General features: G+C 41.1%; 1 protein-coding gene across 2 annotated transcripts in view; it reads right to left on the bottom strand.

Moving 5' to 3' along the window:
* The window catches only part of NADK2 (NAD kinase 2, mitochondrial), a 1,215,936-nt gene that overhangs the window by 409,238 nt on the left and 788,185 nt on the right, over window positions 1-18,513 (bottom strand). For both annotated transcript variants that reach the window (XM_044069966.1, XM_044069965.1), the window contains one exon: window positions 16,168-16,301. In XM_044069966.1, the coding sequence (XP_043925901.1) occupies window positions 16,168-16,301 (134 nt within the window). The remainder of the gene's footprint in view (window positions 1-16,167; window positions 16,302-18,513) is intronic.

Raw genomic sequence — 18,513 nt, 5'->3', positions numbered from 1 at the left:
GTAGGATTTTTTGCTGTTGAGGCCTTAACTCCCTTTGGACCCTGTGAAATCGTTTCAGGGTTAGCAGAAGGGTTTCTAAATAAAAATTTCTGTGAATCAGGGACCCTGTAATATCTGTCAGGTTTGCTGGGAGCCGGAGGTAAGGAGTCAAGCTTTACTCCGAAAACACATCCTCCACTATGTCTAAAACAGGGGGAATGGCTAAAAGCCTGTGCTGAGGGAGAAGAAGGAAATCCCTGAGCCTCTTTTTTGATTCTGAGAAATCTTAACTCTCCCAGTGAAAATGCTCCCTCAAAGTTTGCAAGGTTTCTCCAAATGAATAATCCTCAGGAGGTGATGCAGATGGGATAGATTCCTCTGCATCAGAATCCTCATAGGAAGGTATAGATAATTCCTGATCAGAAGAAATGGAAACCTGATCTGAAGATTCATAATCAGTGTCTTGCCTAGGCCTCTTATCAGGAGGGGGATGGGTACCCCTGATCAAGGTAATAAGGTCTTCAGCCATTTTGATCATCTGTTTTTTAGGCATAGAGGCCTGTGCATGCGGCTCATGCGTCATTTTTTAAGTTTTAGAAGTTGCTTTTCTCTTTGGTTTTGCAGCTGTCGTCGGTTTGATATACAAATGTTGAGGTCTGAATACACCCTCAGAAGTCGGTGCCTGCTCAGCGGCTCCGGACCCATCCGAGGGAGATACATCCGTCGGTCCAATACCCTGAGTATCTTGCGGCATGCCAGACTCCACATGGGTGTCGGTAGAGGCCTGCGACTCGAAGGTAGTGGGTATCAGGGGCTGCAAAAGCGCCTCACTGAGTACCGGCGAACCGGCGACTGGCTTAGGAGAAGCTTCGTCGTCGGTTTTGGATCTCAACTGCCTTTCTTTGTCCTTTTCTTTGCGTTTATGTACTCCAGTAGCCGTATTGCCATCAGATGACATTTCTGGGTAGTTAAATCTGTTTCCAAAATACTTTGATGCAAAATAAACTGACGTTTAATAGTGCGTTGGTTAAATCTAGCACAAAACCGACAGCCAGGCACGTTGTGATCAGGGCCTAGGCAAGGAATACAGTATAAATGGAAATCCTTATGAGGTATTTGCTTCCCACAAGTAATACAATTATTAACTTTTTTTGACATCGGTAAAAAGCAAGAAAAAAGTTTCCCCAACGGGGTACTTAGCTTTAGTGAAGACTTTGGTTCTGAAACTCAAACTCAAATATTTCAGTAGTCTGCCAACCGGCACTTGCAAAATGCTTCTGCTTCAGGCACCGCGCGGCAAGAAAGCCTAAAGAAAATGGCGCCAGCTGCATGTTTTATACCCCTGGCGACCTGACGTCATGGAAGAGGAGACAGCAACTGACGCAGGACCCAAGACTTTGGAATTCAGGCCGACTGAGGGCAACCTGACAGCAGATTACCCAGATGTAATGACTGCAACAGTGAAACAGGAAGAACATCATCTAATCATCTTAGCATGTGTACACAAAGTATTGAGGAAATAATTATTCCTAAGTCCTTCTGTTCAAGGACATCTCTTAAAGGTTGAGATAACAAACATACACCTTTTTTATATTATGACATCTAAAATATATGCTACATTTCTCCAAAGTGAAACTATCTGATGTTCTTAGCCCATACTTCTGTTTCATATAATTATTCACATTGTAAGACTCCTTCTATGTCACAAATCCAATTTTACTGTTATCTGCAAATTCTGAAATCCAGAAATTCTCATTCCTGGCTATGGTAGCAAATACAAAGGTAGAGTGCAAGTCCAACTAGAGATCCCCTTCTGTTCAGCATGCACATTTATTTTTAGGTGTTTGCTTCTGCTTTTACATAACGTTAGATGTCTTTTCTAGACATATGAAAGGCTGACTAAAATGCAGGACAATTTTTATGATTGGAGGCACACTTACCACATACAGCTTGAATTTAAATTGCACAACCGTTTCTTTGTCTTCATCTTTGTATGCAACACATTAAACATGGCTCTTTTTTTAATTTTCATTAATTTCGCAACACGTCTTTATAATTTTTTCTCATTCTGCCTTTTTTCTGGACTCTCATTTTATTACACAAAGCCTTTTGTTTGGTTACATTTGACTAGATACTAATAACTTCACTTGCTTTATGCACATCCACTGCGTTTATTAGATCAGTGGCTCTTGTTTTTAATAGCCATTGCTTCATTTCTCATACTATGAGACACTCTCTCTCTTATTAATAAAATGTGCTCATCAAACTTGCAGTACATAGCTTTATTTTTCAGCTCAGTAACATACACCTATAGCCTTTGCAGAATTTTGTGTTCTTGTAAACAGCAAATTACTTCAAAGCAATTCATCAGCTTGCCAGTTTTTCTCATCTTCAAGAAAAGCAAAAGAGTTAAATAACTTCAAGTCTTCAGTGAAATGCAGGAATGGAACACACTACCTTTTCAGGCTTCTTAACCTATATAATCACTGTGAGAGAATAATCAAATTTCTGGGCCAGAAATTTCCAGTTTTCTGCTAAATGTCCTTCTAGTGAAATAACTTTCTGGTGGTTACAACCAAGGTGCTTCCTGATAAGTGTTACATTTTAGTAACTCAAGTATGGCAATGTTAGAGGGAGAGGAGGCTCAACAATTAACAGTTAAGACTGGAGCAGAGGAGATAAAACCAGTGACGTATAATCAATCTGCAGGAAAGCCTCCAGGAATAGATTGCACTTTTGAAGTTTGGAAGCTAAGGAGGGAAGAAAGTGATAAAATAATAGAAGGTTTTAACAGTATTTTAAAAGTAGGGTAAGCACTAATATCCTGGAAGAAGCTGTGGTTGCTTTAACACCTAAAGATGGTAAGGACCAATCACACCCAGTTTTATATACGCCCATTTCAATTTTAAACCATGGTTATGAAGCAATGGCTAAAAGAATTGCAAAAGTGTTGCCAAAAAGTACAGTTGTGTACCTACCATAAATGTAGATGTTCGAGTGTATTCACTGTTGCAGTCTACAATTGGGTTATCCTGCTGGCAGGCTACCCGCAGTCGGCCTGATTTCCAAAGTCTAGGTCCGGCATCGGTTGCTGTCACCTCTTCCCTGACGTCAGTGCGCCAGGGGTATAAAAGATGCAGCAGACACCATTTTCTTCAGTTTTTCTTGCTCCAGATGTCAGGTGCCCCCAAAAGGGTAGGCTAAATATATTATGCCAATATGCATACATGCAGTAAAGAAACATTTCCTTCATCTACAAGCAAATACACCACATAGGTTGTATAAAATAGAGAAGTACAGATAAACCCCAGCAAAAGAAAGGGGGACGGTGGGAGGGTAACCTGGACTGCAACAGTGAATACACTCGAACATCTACATTTATGGTAGGTACACAACTGTACTATGTTCATTGTGTTCCACTGTTGCAGTCATTACTCTTGGGTTGAATCCCAAAGCAGAGGATGGGAGGCTGGACTAAACAAGATTAGGAGAGGCTATGAGGCCCTGCAGAACTGCAGTGGCGAAGCCTGCTCTGGATTTAGAGTAAAGAGGTAAGTGGTAGTGCTTTGTAAAAGTGTGTACTGAACTCCAAGTTGCAGCCTCTAAGATGTCTTTGGTTGGTACTCCTCTGAGGAAGGCTGCTGAAGTGGCTGCTGCTCTGGTAGAATGAGGCCTAATGTCCTTAGGCACTGATTTGCCATGCTGAGAATAGCAGAAATGGATGCAATGGCCTATCCATTTAGAAATGGTCTGTTTTGAGACAGCCTTTCCTTGTGATCCTGCAGCTTATGACACAAAGTTGCACAGTCTTTCTGAAAGCTTTAGTTCTGTCCAAGTAGAAGCGTTGCTGCCACTGTATGTCCAAAGAATGCAGAATTTTCTCACCCTTGTTCTGTGAGTTTGGATAAAAGGTAGGCAAGTGAATGGTTTGGTTGAGGGCCACAATGGACACCACCTTAGGCATAAATGTTGGGTTTGGCCTCAGAGAAACCTGTCTGGATGAAAAATGATAAAAGGTTCCACAGCCATGAGTGCTTGTAACTCTGAAACTCATCTTGCAGATGTTATTGCTAGAAGCAGAGCTGTTTTCCAGGATAAGAATTTTATATCAGCTAAGGCTGGCTCAAAAGGAGGCAGTGTGAGTTTTTCCAAGACATAATTGAGGTCCCATGCTGGAATTGGTGCTCTCCTTGGAGGCCTGATGTTTTTGGCCCCTCTGAGGTACTGCCTTATTAAAGGATGAGAAAAGATAGGTGGTTCCGTATTGTAATAGGCTGAAATGGTAGAGGCATGAATTTTAATTGATGAAAAAGAAAGGCCTTTGTCCAGCATCTCAGTTAGGTATTGTAAAATCAGAGGGATATTTGGTACCTGCGTGTCAATGCCTTGTTTTTGGTTCCAAGCACAGAATCTCTTCCATTTTTCTGCATAAGATGTTCTGGTACTTGGCCTCCTGGCCTCCAAGATAACATCCATGACAGCTTTTGAAAGAGGAGTGTTCTGAATTGCTACATTACCCACCATGCTGCCAGATTTAAGGTCCTGATGTGGCTGTGCAGGATCCAATTGTTTTGTTGGGTCAGCAAGTGAGAAGTTTGAGGCAATATCCATGCTGGACCTTGAGACAAGCTCTTTAGGATTGGGTACCAGTGCTGGCGTGGCCAGTCTGGTGCAATCAGTATCATTTTTGGCTTCTCTTGTCTGACCTTTAGGAGTACCCTGGGAAGGAGAGGCAGTGGAGGAAAGGCATATACTGTTCGATTTTTTCCAGCTGAAGGCTAGGGTGTCCACTCTCCATGCTTGTTTGTGATAAATCCTTGTGCAAAATCTCTGTAATTGACGGTTGTGAGGGGAGGCAAATAGATCTATGTCTGGGCATCCCCATTTCCTTGTTCTCATGCTGAAGACTTGTGGATCCAGTTTCCACTTGTGGGGATCCATGAGGTTTTTGCTTAGTTCGTCTGCCAGAGTATTTGTTTTTCCTGGCAGGAATTGTGCTTGCAAGTGAACTTGATAAGCCACTGCTGTGTCCCATAAGGTCATTGTGTGTCTGCAGAGGGGGTAGGAATGTGTGCCTCCCAGCTTATGTACCACATGACCATAGTGTTGTCCGTCTTTATCAGTAGCTGTCCTGGACGAAGTAGATCCTTGAAAGCTGTCAGGGCATTTTGAACAGCTAGCATCTCTTTTTCATTGATGTGAAGATGCATCTGGCTTGCAGGCCATGTGCCCTGAATACATTTACCTGCCATATGGGCCCTCCAGGCATAATCTGATGTATCCGTTGTCAGTGTCTGTCTGGCCGTGGTTAAAGAGAATGGCAGACCCTTGTTGAGGTGACAGGCCCGTGCCCACCATCGAAACTCCTGTTGCAGGCAGGGAATGAGAGTAATTACTGTTTCCAGGCTGTGGCAATGCTGAGAGGGTACAAGTTTTGATTTCTTTTCATTTACTGTGTACCCTAGGCAAATTAGTAATCTTTTTACAAATGCCAGATGCTTTAGAAGAATGTCTTTGTTCTCTGCAAGAGATAATATTCCTGGGAGCAAGCTTAAATACAACTGCCCAGATGGCTTATCTCATGCCAGACAAAGGCAACTGACTTCTTACTTCAAAAAGTTGGCAACAAAGACCCAGTTATCTGTAAGGAAAATCCTGCAGGCCTTGGGCTTCATGGCATCCTGCATTCTACTAATTCCATATGCCAGACTGCATATGAGGAAACTACAATGGTATCTAAAAAGTGTTTGGACTCAGCAAATGGCTGTAATTTGCTTTTGTGCCTCTGCCCATTGATTGTGTGGCAGGTCTGGCATACCTTTTGCCCTTGGCAGGGTGTGAAAATGGAACCTGTAGCCTTGGGACACTATGTTCAAGATCCATTTGTCTTGGGTAATCATTTGCCAATTTGGTGAAAAAAGTGCTAGTTTCCCCCCTAAGGGGGCTGCCAAAAGAGAAGTGCTTGGATCTGGCAGAGGAAAGTCACTGGGACTATTTCCTGTAAGGTTGTGCTTTGTCTTCTCCGCTTTTGGAGGTAGGAGCACCCCATTGTTTAGGCCTGTATGAGCCTTGGGGCTGAGATCTGCCTCTGGGACGTCTGTATCTGCCTCTTTGTGGCCTGTCTGACACTGGAAAGGACCAATTTTTTGAAGGCCAGTTCCTGCTAAATCTGGGTGGCTGTACCTGTAAGAAATCCTCAACTGTCTGCATGGATTTCACTTTATCCTCCATTTTCTTCAACACCTCTTCTGCTTTGCACCAAAAAATATCATGCTGTAATGGAGCATCTAATGATTTTGCTTTAACATGATCAGGCAGATTCTGTTCCTTTAACCAAGCATGCTTTCTAATAACAGAACCTGTAACAGCGGCCCTGCAAGAGGCCTCAAGTGAATCATAACCACATTGCAAAGTATGCTTTCCTACTTGTTCAGCTGCATGCAATAAATCCTGCATTTCCTTGTTCTCTGAACATTCAGAATTTGTCAACATTTTCTGTTTAAGCAATGACATTAAATATTGCTGATATTTAAGAATATGAAACTGACAATCTAAAGCCCTTACAGTCAAGGTAGCAGAAGTGTAAACATTTTCCCCCCATCTGTCCAGAGCCCTAGAATCCCTATTGGAGGGGACGGGGTTTTTTGCAGTGGAAGCTTTGACCCCTTTGGGACCCTGAGATATAGTTTCTGGGTCAGCAGTGGGGTTTTTATACAGGAATTAATGAAAATCTAGGACCCTGTAGTATCTGTCTGGCTTAGCAGGTACAGGGGGTAGAGAGTCAGGGGACAGGCTGGACTCTTAAAATACGTCATCTACAATGTCTAGAACAGGTGGGATAGCAAAAGGTCTGTGCTGAGGAAGTAGCAGAAAGTCTCTCAGCCTTTTCTTAGATTCTGAGTAATCTTGGCTCTCCCAGTGGAAATGCTCCCTCATGGTATGCAGGGTTTCCCCAAAAGAATAATCCTCAGGAGGAGAGGCTGAAGGAATGGATTCTTCAGCATCAGAATCCTCAAAGAGAGGAATGGAATAATCCTGTTCAGAAGAGGAATCAGAGGAAATAGAAACCTGATCAGAAGAATCATATTCTGTCTCTTGCCTAGGCCTCTTATCAGGAGGGGGATGGGAACCCTTGATCAAAGTAATTAGGTCTTCGGCCATTTTAAGCATCTGTTTTTTAGGCAGAGAAGTCTGAGTAGGAGAATGCTGCACTTGTTTCTGTGTCTTTAGAGCTGCTTTAGTCGCTGAAGCTGAAGATGGTTTAACATATAACTGTGTAGGTCTGAAGACACCCTCAGAAGCCGATGCCTGCTCAGCGGCTCCGGACCCATCTGAGGGAATGATTTCCGAGTGTCCAATACCTTGTGTATCCAGAGGCCCAGTCAGCTCCATGTGGGATTCGGAAGCGGCCTGTGGCTCTGAGGTAGCGGGTGCCAGGGGCTGCGAAAGCGCCTCACTGAGAACCGGCGAACCAGCGACTGGCCTAACGGAGGCCTCGTCGTCGGTTTTGGACCTCGAATGCCGATCCTTTTCCTTGTCTTTGCATTATTTGTAAACTCCAGTCGTCGGCTGTTCCGACGGCATTATATAATTAAACCTTCAGCCACAGTAATGAAAAGCAAAATCGAACCGACACTTAATAGTGCATTGGCTAAATCTAGCACAAAACCGACAGCTAGCAACGTCGTGATCAGGGCCTAGGCAAGGAATACAGTAAGAGTGAAAATCCTTATGAGGTATTTGCTTCCCGCAAGAAATACAATTGTTAACTTTTTCTGACATCGGTCTGGAGCAAGAAAAAAGTTTCGCCAACGGGGTACTTAGCTTTAATGAAGACTTCAGTTCTGAAATTCGGATTTGAAAATTTCAGGAGTCGGCCGACCAGCACTTGCAAACTGCTTTTGCTTCGGGCACCGTGCGGCAAGAAAGACTGAAGAAAATGGCATCGGCTGCATCTTTTATACCCCCAGCACACTGATGTCAGGGAAGAGGCGACATCAACAGACAGTACTTAGCTTTAATGAAGACTTCAGTTCTGAAATTTGGATTTGAAAATTTCAGGAGTCGGCCGACCGGCACTTGCAAACTGCTTTTGCTTTGGGCACCGTGCGGCAAGAAAGACTGAAGAAAATGGCATCGGCTGCATCTTTTATACCCCCGGCACACTGATGTCAGGGAAGAGGCGACAGCAACAGACGCCGGACCAGGACTTTGGGTAGCCTGCCAGCAGGATAACCCAAGAGTAATGACTGCAACAGTGAAACACGATGAACATCAGTGGTGTTTTCCGTCTTTACCATTAGTTATCCTGGAAGAATGTGGTCCTTGAAGGCTGTCAGAGCATTCTGTACAGCTAACATTTCTTTTTGATTGATATGCAGGTGCATTTGACTTGGGTTCCATTTGCCCTGAATGCACTTCCCTGCCAGGTGAGCCCCCCATGCATAGTCTGATGCATCTGTTGTTAGGGTTTGAGCGCAGGGGGTAGTGTGAAAGGTAGTCCCTTATTTTGGTGGCAGGCTTCTGCCCTCCAAAGGAACTCTAGGCGTAGGCAAGGTATGATAGGAATCATTGTTTCTAGGTCTTGAGAATGCTGACAACATAGGCTTTTTAGATACCACTGTAGTTTCCTCATATGTAGTCTTGCATATGGAAATAGAAGAATGCAGGTGGCCATGAACCCCAAGGCTTGCAGTATTTGTCTTGCAGACAGCAGGGTTTTTGTGGCCACTTGTTTGAAGTGTGATGTAAACCATCTGAGAAGTTGTATTCAAGCTTGCTCCCAGGAATATAATTTGTTGAAAGGGTACCAGATGTGATTTATTTTCGTTTATGGTGTACCCCAGACAAGTTAGAACCCTTTTTACAAAGGCCAGATGATCCAAAAGTATGTCTTGGTTTTCTGCCTGAATTAGACAATCATCCAGGTATGGGTATATTTATATATTTCTTTGCCTGCAAAATGCAATAACTGGAGCTAGGCACTTTGTGAATACCCTGGGCGCAGTAGATAAGCCAAACGGCAGTGCAGAGAACTGATAGTGATTGTAGTCTGCATTGAAGCATAGGTACCTTCTGCAAGATTCCCTGATTGGGATGTGCAGGTATGCTTCTTTTAAATCTAGTGCTGCCAGCATAGGAAGTAATTGAAGAGTCAGCATCTTGAATTTTGGAATCTCCAAAAAGGTGTTTAGAGTAGACAGGTCCAGGATAGGACACTATGAATTGTCTTTTCTGGGTACCAGGAAAAGTCTCGAGTAGAAACCTAGTCCTTTTTCCTCTTCTGGTACCAGTTAAATAGCCCCCATGCTTAAGAAAGTACTTGTTTTTGGGCCTCTGCCAACTGATTTGGGGGTAGGTCCGGCCAACCACTTGGTGCTGGCAACGTGTGGAAGTGAAATCTGTATCCCTGGGACACTATATTTAAAACACATTTGTCCTGGGTAATGAGTTCCCAATTCTTTGCATGAAGAGCAATCTTTCCCCCCAAAGGGGCAGTCAGTTGATGAGTGCTTGGAAATTTTAAAAGGAAGCCATTGAGACAGTTTACCATAGGGGGAGACTTATTATTCCCAGACTTGGAAGTGGAGGCCCAAACTGCTTAGTTCTGTGAGTCGGCTGGGACTGAAACCTGGGGTTTTTGCTGTGTCTGGGTTTGGCTTGAGAAGACCTGGAAGGGGCTGCAAAGGACCAATTCTTAGAGGGCCAGTGCCTACTAAATCTAGGAGGCTGAACTTGTAAAAAATCTTTAACAGTTTGCACAGATTTAGCTTTATCTTCCATCTTTTTAAGAACTTTCTCAGCCTTGTTGCCAAACAGGTGGTCCTGATCCAACAGATTAAGTCTGGCTCTTCTTTCTGTGTCACATACATACTAAAGCTCTTCTTGCACAGAAGGGAAGAGAACAGGTTATAAGGCCATTCTACACAGAACTTAATAAGCCTTACAGTTAATCAAAGAAAGGAAAGTTGCTTTGGGGAGGTGTCAAAGATGTATATAAGTTGCTAAACCCATACACAGGTACAAGTGCCACTTTCCAGAAGCAATCTGGACATATTGTCAGGTCAAGTAACTTGATCAGAGTCCAAAATGCAGGGAAATGGAGATGGGGTAAAGCCCACAACTACAGGATGAATCTCAGTAGCAGATCATAGCCTTAATCCTCTAATCTCAAGTACCACCACCTTGCATCAGTATTACTCTGCAGACCACTCAATATAATTTATTTTATTTATTTATTTTACATTTGTTAACCGGGAGAGTCCAACTGGATACATGTCCATTTTCAGGGGAGGCTCGGGGAGAAAAGCTCCAGGTACATAACAGACATATGAACATTGTTAATGCAAAAAAGGAAGATAGTTGAGTTCTAAATACAATACAAGATACATCACATCTTGGGAAAAAAATAACAGCAGCATATAAAAAAAAAACATAGGTCAGTTACAAAGGCGCCTTGTTAAAAGCGATTAAGGATAGTGAGGTAAGAGAAGGATAAATGATAGTGGTTAATCAGGTTTGGAACAGGGACATTGCCAGAGAGTATTGAGATGGGGTTTAAGCATTTTTTTGAATTGTAGGGGTGAAGGTTCTGAGGTGAGCATGGTTGGTAGGGAGTTCCACATTTTACCTACAAAGTTTGAGAATAGAGAATCCCCAGCAGAATTATTGGCTTTGGTAGTTTGAGCCAAGATCTTATTGGAGGAGCGTAAAGATTGCAGGTTAATATAGGGGTGAATGATGTTTTTCAGAGCTGGTGTTTTCTCTGGGTGATACAGTATCTGGTGAGCCGTTTTGAGTTGGTTGAAATGGAGTTGGCAGGAAAACTCTAACCACCCTAGTTGCTTCAAGTTAGTGCAGTGGTGCGTTCTAAAGGTGGAATTTGTGGCAAATCTAGCTATGTGATTGTAACAAGAAGCAAGTTTGTTAAGGGTTGTCTTGTTTAGGTTTGTAAAGAGGGGGAGGCATAGAAAAGAGTTGATAGTAGGTGTGTGCTGGCAATTGTAATATTAGCATGAGGAGTGAGAAAGTGTTTTACTTTATAGAGAGAGCCAAGCTTTTTATTGACGGTTTTGATGGTTAGATTGAAATGGGTGTCAAATTTAAGGAGTTATCAATGGTAACACCTAATAGCTTTGTGTGAGCTTCTGGTGATATAGTGATTCCATTGGAGGATGTAATAGAGAAGGTGGGGGGAAGAGTCTTGTTAGTGGGTGAGAAAGTAAGTAGTTTTGTTTTGTTGGGGTTGAGAACTAGTTGACGACTTGAGAACCATTTTTCTATTAGGTTGAAGGTGTCTTGGGTTGAAGCAGTGAGGTCTGCCAGGTTGGAGGCAGTGCTGATGATAGTCGAATCATCTGCATATTGAATGCATGTGGCATGGGGGGTGATTGTGGGCAGGTCATTAACAAAGATGCTGTTATGTTTAAGTATTTTTATATAGTCTTTATATATACTTTTATAAACATAGTCTATAAACATAGTATATATATATTAATATATGTTTACTTTAACGTTAGAAGTTGCTTTGTAGTTGAGTATTTATAAACTGTTCTTGAATGAAGCCTTACAGGTGAACACTATTTTACTTAATTAAAATAATTATGTCATAGAGGCTTTAGTACAAATGTTAGCATTACTTTTATGAGATGTAAAAGGTCTGAAGAAGCCCATGAGGGTGAAAGTGCTAACCTGGAATTCCAATAAACCTTGGATTTTATACTACATGCTTGAACTATTACTTATAGTGCTACTAGCTTTCTCTGTGTATGGTCCGATCGCTGTGGAGTGCTCTAGTGCTGTTTTTTTTTTTTGTTTTAAATGTATTTGGTATAGTTATCAGAGCATTTACCCCTACTTCACTAGTTTTATTTGGTATTTTTAATAAGTATAAGTTATTTGCTCTGCTCCCACACCCCAAAAACTCCAAGATAAACTGCAAAAGTCATTTTGAGATAATGAAAATTACCTAAATGAACTTCATCTCACACTAAACCCAAACAAAACAAAAAAGTAATGACCTTCTCTAACAGGAAATCCAAAGCAAAACCACCTCCTCTCTCCATCTACTCCACTAATGGCACTATCATAGAACCAGTTAACCAAACAAAACTACTTGGTGTCACGATAGACAACATTCAATAAACACATCACTCAAAACAAAGAAAGCTCACATCAAACTGTGCTCTAATTAGGGCCAAACATTACCTTACTCAAAATGCCAGACTAGCCACAGCCAGACCCCACTCTTATCTACTCTTCTCTACTGTTCTCAACTATTCACTAACTTGCATGTGGCTGACTTTATTCCTGCTATAACAAAATAGTAAAATGTGCTGCTAATATACCCAACCGGACCCACCGTTGCCTTGCTCTTCAAAAATTACAATTGCTTGAATTTCCCAATCTGTTATTGCTCAATCAGTTCACCACCGCCCACTGTATTATCTACAAACTTGAAAACTGCCCTGCACTCTCCAACCCAGTGCAAATAAATACCAAACCCAGGACCCTTAGATCATCTGATAAACTTATACTCAGGGTAACAAAGTCCAATAATTACTTTGGTGACTCTCTTTTCCTTCAAAGTAGCCAAACAGTGGAACCTATTACCCCAGAACATCTTAAAAAACACAGACCGTCATAACTTCAAAAAACTCCCAAAGGAATACCTTACTTAATAGCTATGCTCCTGTAATACTCCTGGCTAGTTTCTCATGCATTCGATCAAATGTTTTCTATTCTGCTATATTCTTGTCTTAATTCTTCCAAACAAAAATACCACAATGGTTTTTAGTTATATATCTAACGAGTTTCATATTACTGCCTATAGTAAGGCTTAGGAAATGTAATCTTTTCTGTTTTACATTTCCCTTGTTGTAAAATTGTGATTATTGGCAACTGTCAAACTTTTTATATATTGTTTGTAAATCTTTTACAAATGTTTGTAATCTTTTTGTACTATTGTTATGGAGCTTTTCTCTCCAGGTCTCTGCTGAAAACAGGCTACTTGCCTAGCTGGACTCTAACCAGTTAACAAATGTAAAATAAAATAAATTATTTAATTTATTTATTTATTGGTACAGCGGTAGCATTGCTGCCTCACAGCAAGAGGTTCTCCCGTTCGATTCTCGGCTTGGGTTGGGAGTGCCTTCTGTGTGGAGTCTGCATGTCCTCCCCGCGGTCGAGTAAGCGTTCGAAAGACATGCGTTGAATCGGCGTCAACCTTCGTTGAAGGTTGGGAGTTGGGCTGGCAACTCGACACCATAAAAAATAACTGCCAATGATTAGCGGACCAGAGTTCCGCTGTGGCGACCCCTAAAAGCCTAAAGACAACATTTATTTATTTAAGCATGACTGGGATGGACAAGGCAAAAATCAGAACCATTAAAAAGTCATTAGGACAACAGTTTTTCAGCAACATGTACTTTCTGAAAATGTATTTATTTTAGTTTGTTTACTGGAATAGTACACTGATCAATAAAAACCATTTACAGGCAGAGCCCAGGTACAGGCAATGGGCATAAAAATTCTGACATTATTGGCAGACTGCAATTTCCAGTGGGTTTACCAAAAAGGCACACATTTTGTGAGGCACGCAGTAAAAGTATGTGGCAAATCCTAGTTGTTCTGCAAAATCAGGCCCTTCAGGTGATGGATCAGTGTTTTTTCTAACTATCTAAAATAATGTTTAAATAGTTAGGGCAGTAGTAGACAGCTGTCAAACTACACTACTGGCTTAACATTCTGAGCACTATGCAAAAATACTATTACTATGGTTCAGTCTTCTCCATTAATTGCCAATACTTCCTTCCATCCAAAATTCCTAAATCTTCTGAAATTTGCTGTGCACTTGGGCGTCTTTCAGACTAGACCCCTTGCTATTATTTTTTCCAGTGTTTTCTAACCACCTGTTTAATTTTTACAATTGTGCAATATTTTAAATGCATTAATAATTATCCCTTTTTAACAGCAGCTTCTGTTCTAGACTCAACTAAAAATCCTACCAGTGTAGGGCTTTCATTTAGCTTTTTCCCTGTCCCTTTCTCTTTTGTCTAGACTCTTACCAAACCTGTTAGGGAAGGCAGTGTCTAACCCGCAGTTCAAACTTCTGCTTAGCATCATCTCATTATTACCTTTCCCTCCTAAGTTACTTTTTCTCACATACCTTGATTTCTTTACCAATTTCCTCCAGTAAATTCCAACCCTGTTTAAATACACCCCTATTAGTAAAAATATCATGTCTCCATTCCTGCACTTAGTTCTTAGTATATTTTTCTGTTTATTGTTAAAAGCTGTAACTATTCTCTTTAAGGACTTGAATCCAAAATCCTAGTCTCTCTCTCTCCATTTCTTGAACTCTGTCCCCCCACGTCATCATTATCCTATATACTTATGCTTGTGTAATGCACAACAGACTTAAATGTGTAATTTTAAAGTACCCCTTCAAATCAGACAACACTACACTACAGCTTGCTCTATGGGCTGAACCAACTTATCTCCGTTAACTCTTGCTCTCCTCTCTCCAAACAAATATCATCAACTCTTTCTTGTCATCCACAATTACTCTTCTAGTTGATAAAATATGCTTGACCTATATACAAGACTAAACACACATTCACTGCTAGCTTCTTACTATACAAATCCACAATCAAGAGTTTTCGGTTTCCAAACTGTTGTATTACTGTCTGTTTAGTCTCAGTGGGGGCCCATCTACAACTCTCCTCTACCAGGGCTAACCAGTCCACATGTGCTGAGTGAGGAATAGTAGAAGAGAAAGCCTTGAACATACATATCCATCTGTTAAAGGACTATTCTATGAGCCTCTCTCGAACCAGGCTGGATGGACCTGAGGGCTTCACAAATCTTGCAGGGAGAAGCTAGCATGAACACACCAGGATGTGTAACCCAATGAGGTAAAAGGTGGTGCACCTCTCCTGAGATTCAAGTTCCCCACAAAACAAGTAACCATGACAGCATTATGTCCCTATTAATCATGGACAACTACTGCTGCTACTGAAAATCTCAGGAGATGTAGTGGACGGGACCCAGCTATTTGTCCAAAAGAAGTCTAAAGCATCAAACAGTGGCTCTCTCGAGTAAAGGAAGAGACCTTCAAACCGATCTCAAGCTTCCTGCCCTCCAGTCCATGACTAAACAACTACAAGAAGCTTTAAGAAAACTTTTTTTCTCTTTCAAAATGAAAGTGTATGTGGATACAGGAACTTTTACCAATGACAATGGAGGACTGAACCATGCAAGTGGCAGATGTGGGGACAGTATGCTTAAAGAATGGATAAACTATATTATCACATGCAATGTCCGAAGTCTGTACCTGTCCCAGATCATGGGAACTTTCAAAAAAATTATGCAGAATTCTGAATATTAGAAAAGAATAACCCAGCATTAGGACTCCTCAAAGAGGATTATCGATATTAGATAATGGAATTCTCTATCTCATGTGCCTTAAGACCCATCTTTTCAGAAAGGCATATATTAATACCTGGCACAATTCTAGTTAATATATACTTTTAGAGATGGTTTTATATTTTTAAGAGTTTCACTTAAAAATAACAGGTTATCTAATACAGAATGGTGATACTAGCTAATGAAATGCATACTGGAAGCCAAGACAATATTAAATACAACCTCAAGTATGCTACTTACTACAGAGCAACAATGCAAGTCACAAAACAAATATTTGCATACTTTTGCTTAAGAGAACTACGGACACAGAGAAAACCATACGTTTGATTTTTGTGAAACCTGAATATAATGAATTTAATCTGCAACCAATCTGTACAGCATGAAATCATATAGTATGGCCTACCCACTAAAAACAGTCCTACAGCTAAACCCTCTCCTGCTATCCAGAAATAGAACCAGCAAGGAGTTCTTCACACCGATGACTTCTTCACAGCAACCACACCATATGGTGTTGTGAGATTAATACTGAAAGGATTGTCCTTAAGTGAATAATTGCTCATAAACAGTCTTTCATCATCATATTCAGTCTAGCTGAACAAAGAAAACTGGGAAAACCAGTGCAATGCGGCATTCCATTGGAAATGTAGAGAGTACCACATTTTAAACACATTCTCAATCTGTTTCACCAGCAGTGGATAAAAATAAACTAGTGACTCTTCCCTTTTCTTTATTAATTATCTGTTCCTAACCTAATTTGCTTACAAGTTTCAGTCATACGAATATGGTGTGCGCTGTTATAATTCTCCAAACTCAGCTGCTCTTCATGCAAATCCACTGGCACTGGGTTTACTCCTGTTCCTTCAAGATAGATTCTGATTCTCTGACGCCATTTCCACCTAAGAACAAACAGCAAACAAAATCAGTTTGACAGGTTACCAACACTATACAACATTATGTACAAAGTTCTCAAGTACAAATGATAATTACTATATCAGCACAGAGTCAAGCTGTAATGACTCATACTTTGAGGCTAGCTGCCATTTGTGGTAGTTAAAAGAAGCTAGCCAAATTTAAGATTGGTCAGACATGGAAAAATAGCATATATTCCATCTAAAGGAAAAAAATGCTTTTTATAAATGGGAAAATGAGAAAAAGAGACTAAAGAAGGATGGCAAAAAATAAGATGTCACATTAAAGGTTTGATAGAGAGAATAGAGTGGAAAGAAAACTGGGGTGCAAGCTGGTCAGTGTAAAAGAGGGTGGATCACTGCACTGGCTCGTTATATCAACAATAACTGCAGGAACATAGGTGTATTGCCTGCAACAAGGAGCCAAGTACTCCCTTGCTACATAGCAGTGAACCACATAGCCAGAAGGTTGTTCCAACATGGCAGTGTGTGCGCACTTCTGCACTTCTTGAGAAGTAAAAACTGTGGACTGGTCAAGTTGTTGAGGAAATACAGATAGGAAATACAAACTGGCCCACTCCATAATACTTATTTTCACCTTCACTGGGCTTGGAGGACCATGGCCCAGAATGAGGAAAAAATGTGTCAATTTGGTGCAGGGAGAGGGGCCCACTGGGCAAACCTTAAGGACTGGCAAGGAAAAAAAAAACAAACATAGCTAGCAAGCACATTCATATACATGTGAAGGCAGAAAGCACTAGTGTTCTCCTCTGACAAAACTTCCTTCCACAAACCCATCTTCATAAAAGCAGAAATGACACTGTGCGCACTAATATTGCCACTATGGTCAGCCCTCTTGCTAACAGTCCACTTCTGAACTTGGGTCCCTGACGCTACATAAAGGAATCCCATCATTGTGCTAGGCAGGTTTATGGGGTACATACACTAGACCTCTTCAGTTTTCTCTCTTCATATGATTTGTGGTGTAGTGCAGCCATTTATGATGCATACCTCTAGACATCTTCTGACCTAGTTCCTTGCAAACAAGGCATTTCTAGAACTGCATAATGCAGTCCACATGAGCTTTTGACAACTGCCTGTATGAGACATGTTTTTCTTGCTTTGTAGTGATATGTCTCATGACGGTACAACTATCTTTCTTTGCTGATTTCAAACATTGCACTGCAGAAAAAAAGGAAGTGTTGCTGTTGACAGTCTGAACATGCCAGATGTTAACATGTTAACTCTGGTACCGAGGTTACAACTGCATTTAAGAGAAGGGCAATGTCTAATGCCCTACAGAGGGTAGGTCTTGATTTACTCACTAGTTATGCCTATAATAAAGACGAGAGAAAGCAATATTTGACACAAGACATCTTATTTTATCTGCTAATCTGTAAAGTGGCCACCAGAATACTCCATCCTTGGAGGACTGACAAGTGTTCATAATGACATATATGATCTCACACCTCAACCACACAAGTGTGCTCATCCACCCTGCCCACCAGTTCACCCTCTTGCTGCCACTGAGGCACTCCCTCATAAATCAAAAACAATGAAAATTTAGAACCTTCACTATTAATAAATGACGTGCAAGTACTTAGCTGGGCAACTTGCAAGAAATTCCATAGCTAAGGCCAGATAACAGGAACTGTCCCCACCAGCAAAGTGATGAAGCACTGAGGAAGAAGGACACGTTTTCGATACGAACTGGGAATACATCTATTTTGTATCTAACAATAAGGACCACTTGGGGTATCCTTGCATAACAGCCTAATTTTGTAAGTGTGCTCATTTACTCAGAGCTTCCTTGTGCCAGGCTTCGACACCTGCGAATACAAGACTTGCATTGCTTCTAAAATCATCTGGCCTACAACGCTGATGTATTTTTTGTACTTGCTTTAACTTTCAGTGATATTTAAAACTTCTGTGCTGTATTTATTTAGTTGAATTTACCACTATTTTTCATCCTGCACTTATTGAAAAGACTCCATCTGTTTGTTACTGTATAACTCTTAGGAAAATTCAGAATGTTGTTAAAACAACCTAACTCCTCTGATACTGCAAAAGCTGTTCTGAGTGAGTCTGCCAAAATATTTCTAAGTTTTGCAAAGTTTTTGTGTTGTGAACATTTCTCAGGGTTAGTGAACTTATTTCCAAGGATTCCTGATACTGCAGGAATTCTTACTTCTGCTGTAAA

The sequence above is a fragment of the Protopterus annectens genome, chromosome 1.part0 (genome assembly GCF_019279795.1).
Source record: "Protopterus annectens isolate FY-2018-M chromosome 1.part0, PAN1.0, whole genome shotgun sequence".
Classification (NCBI taxonomy): domain Eukaryota; kingdom Metazoa; phylum Chordata; order Ceratodontiformes; family Protopteridae; genus Protopterus; species Protopterus annectens.
Note: the sequence above shows the minus strand (reverse complement) of the source record. Positions and strands in the feature narration are given on the sequence as shown.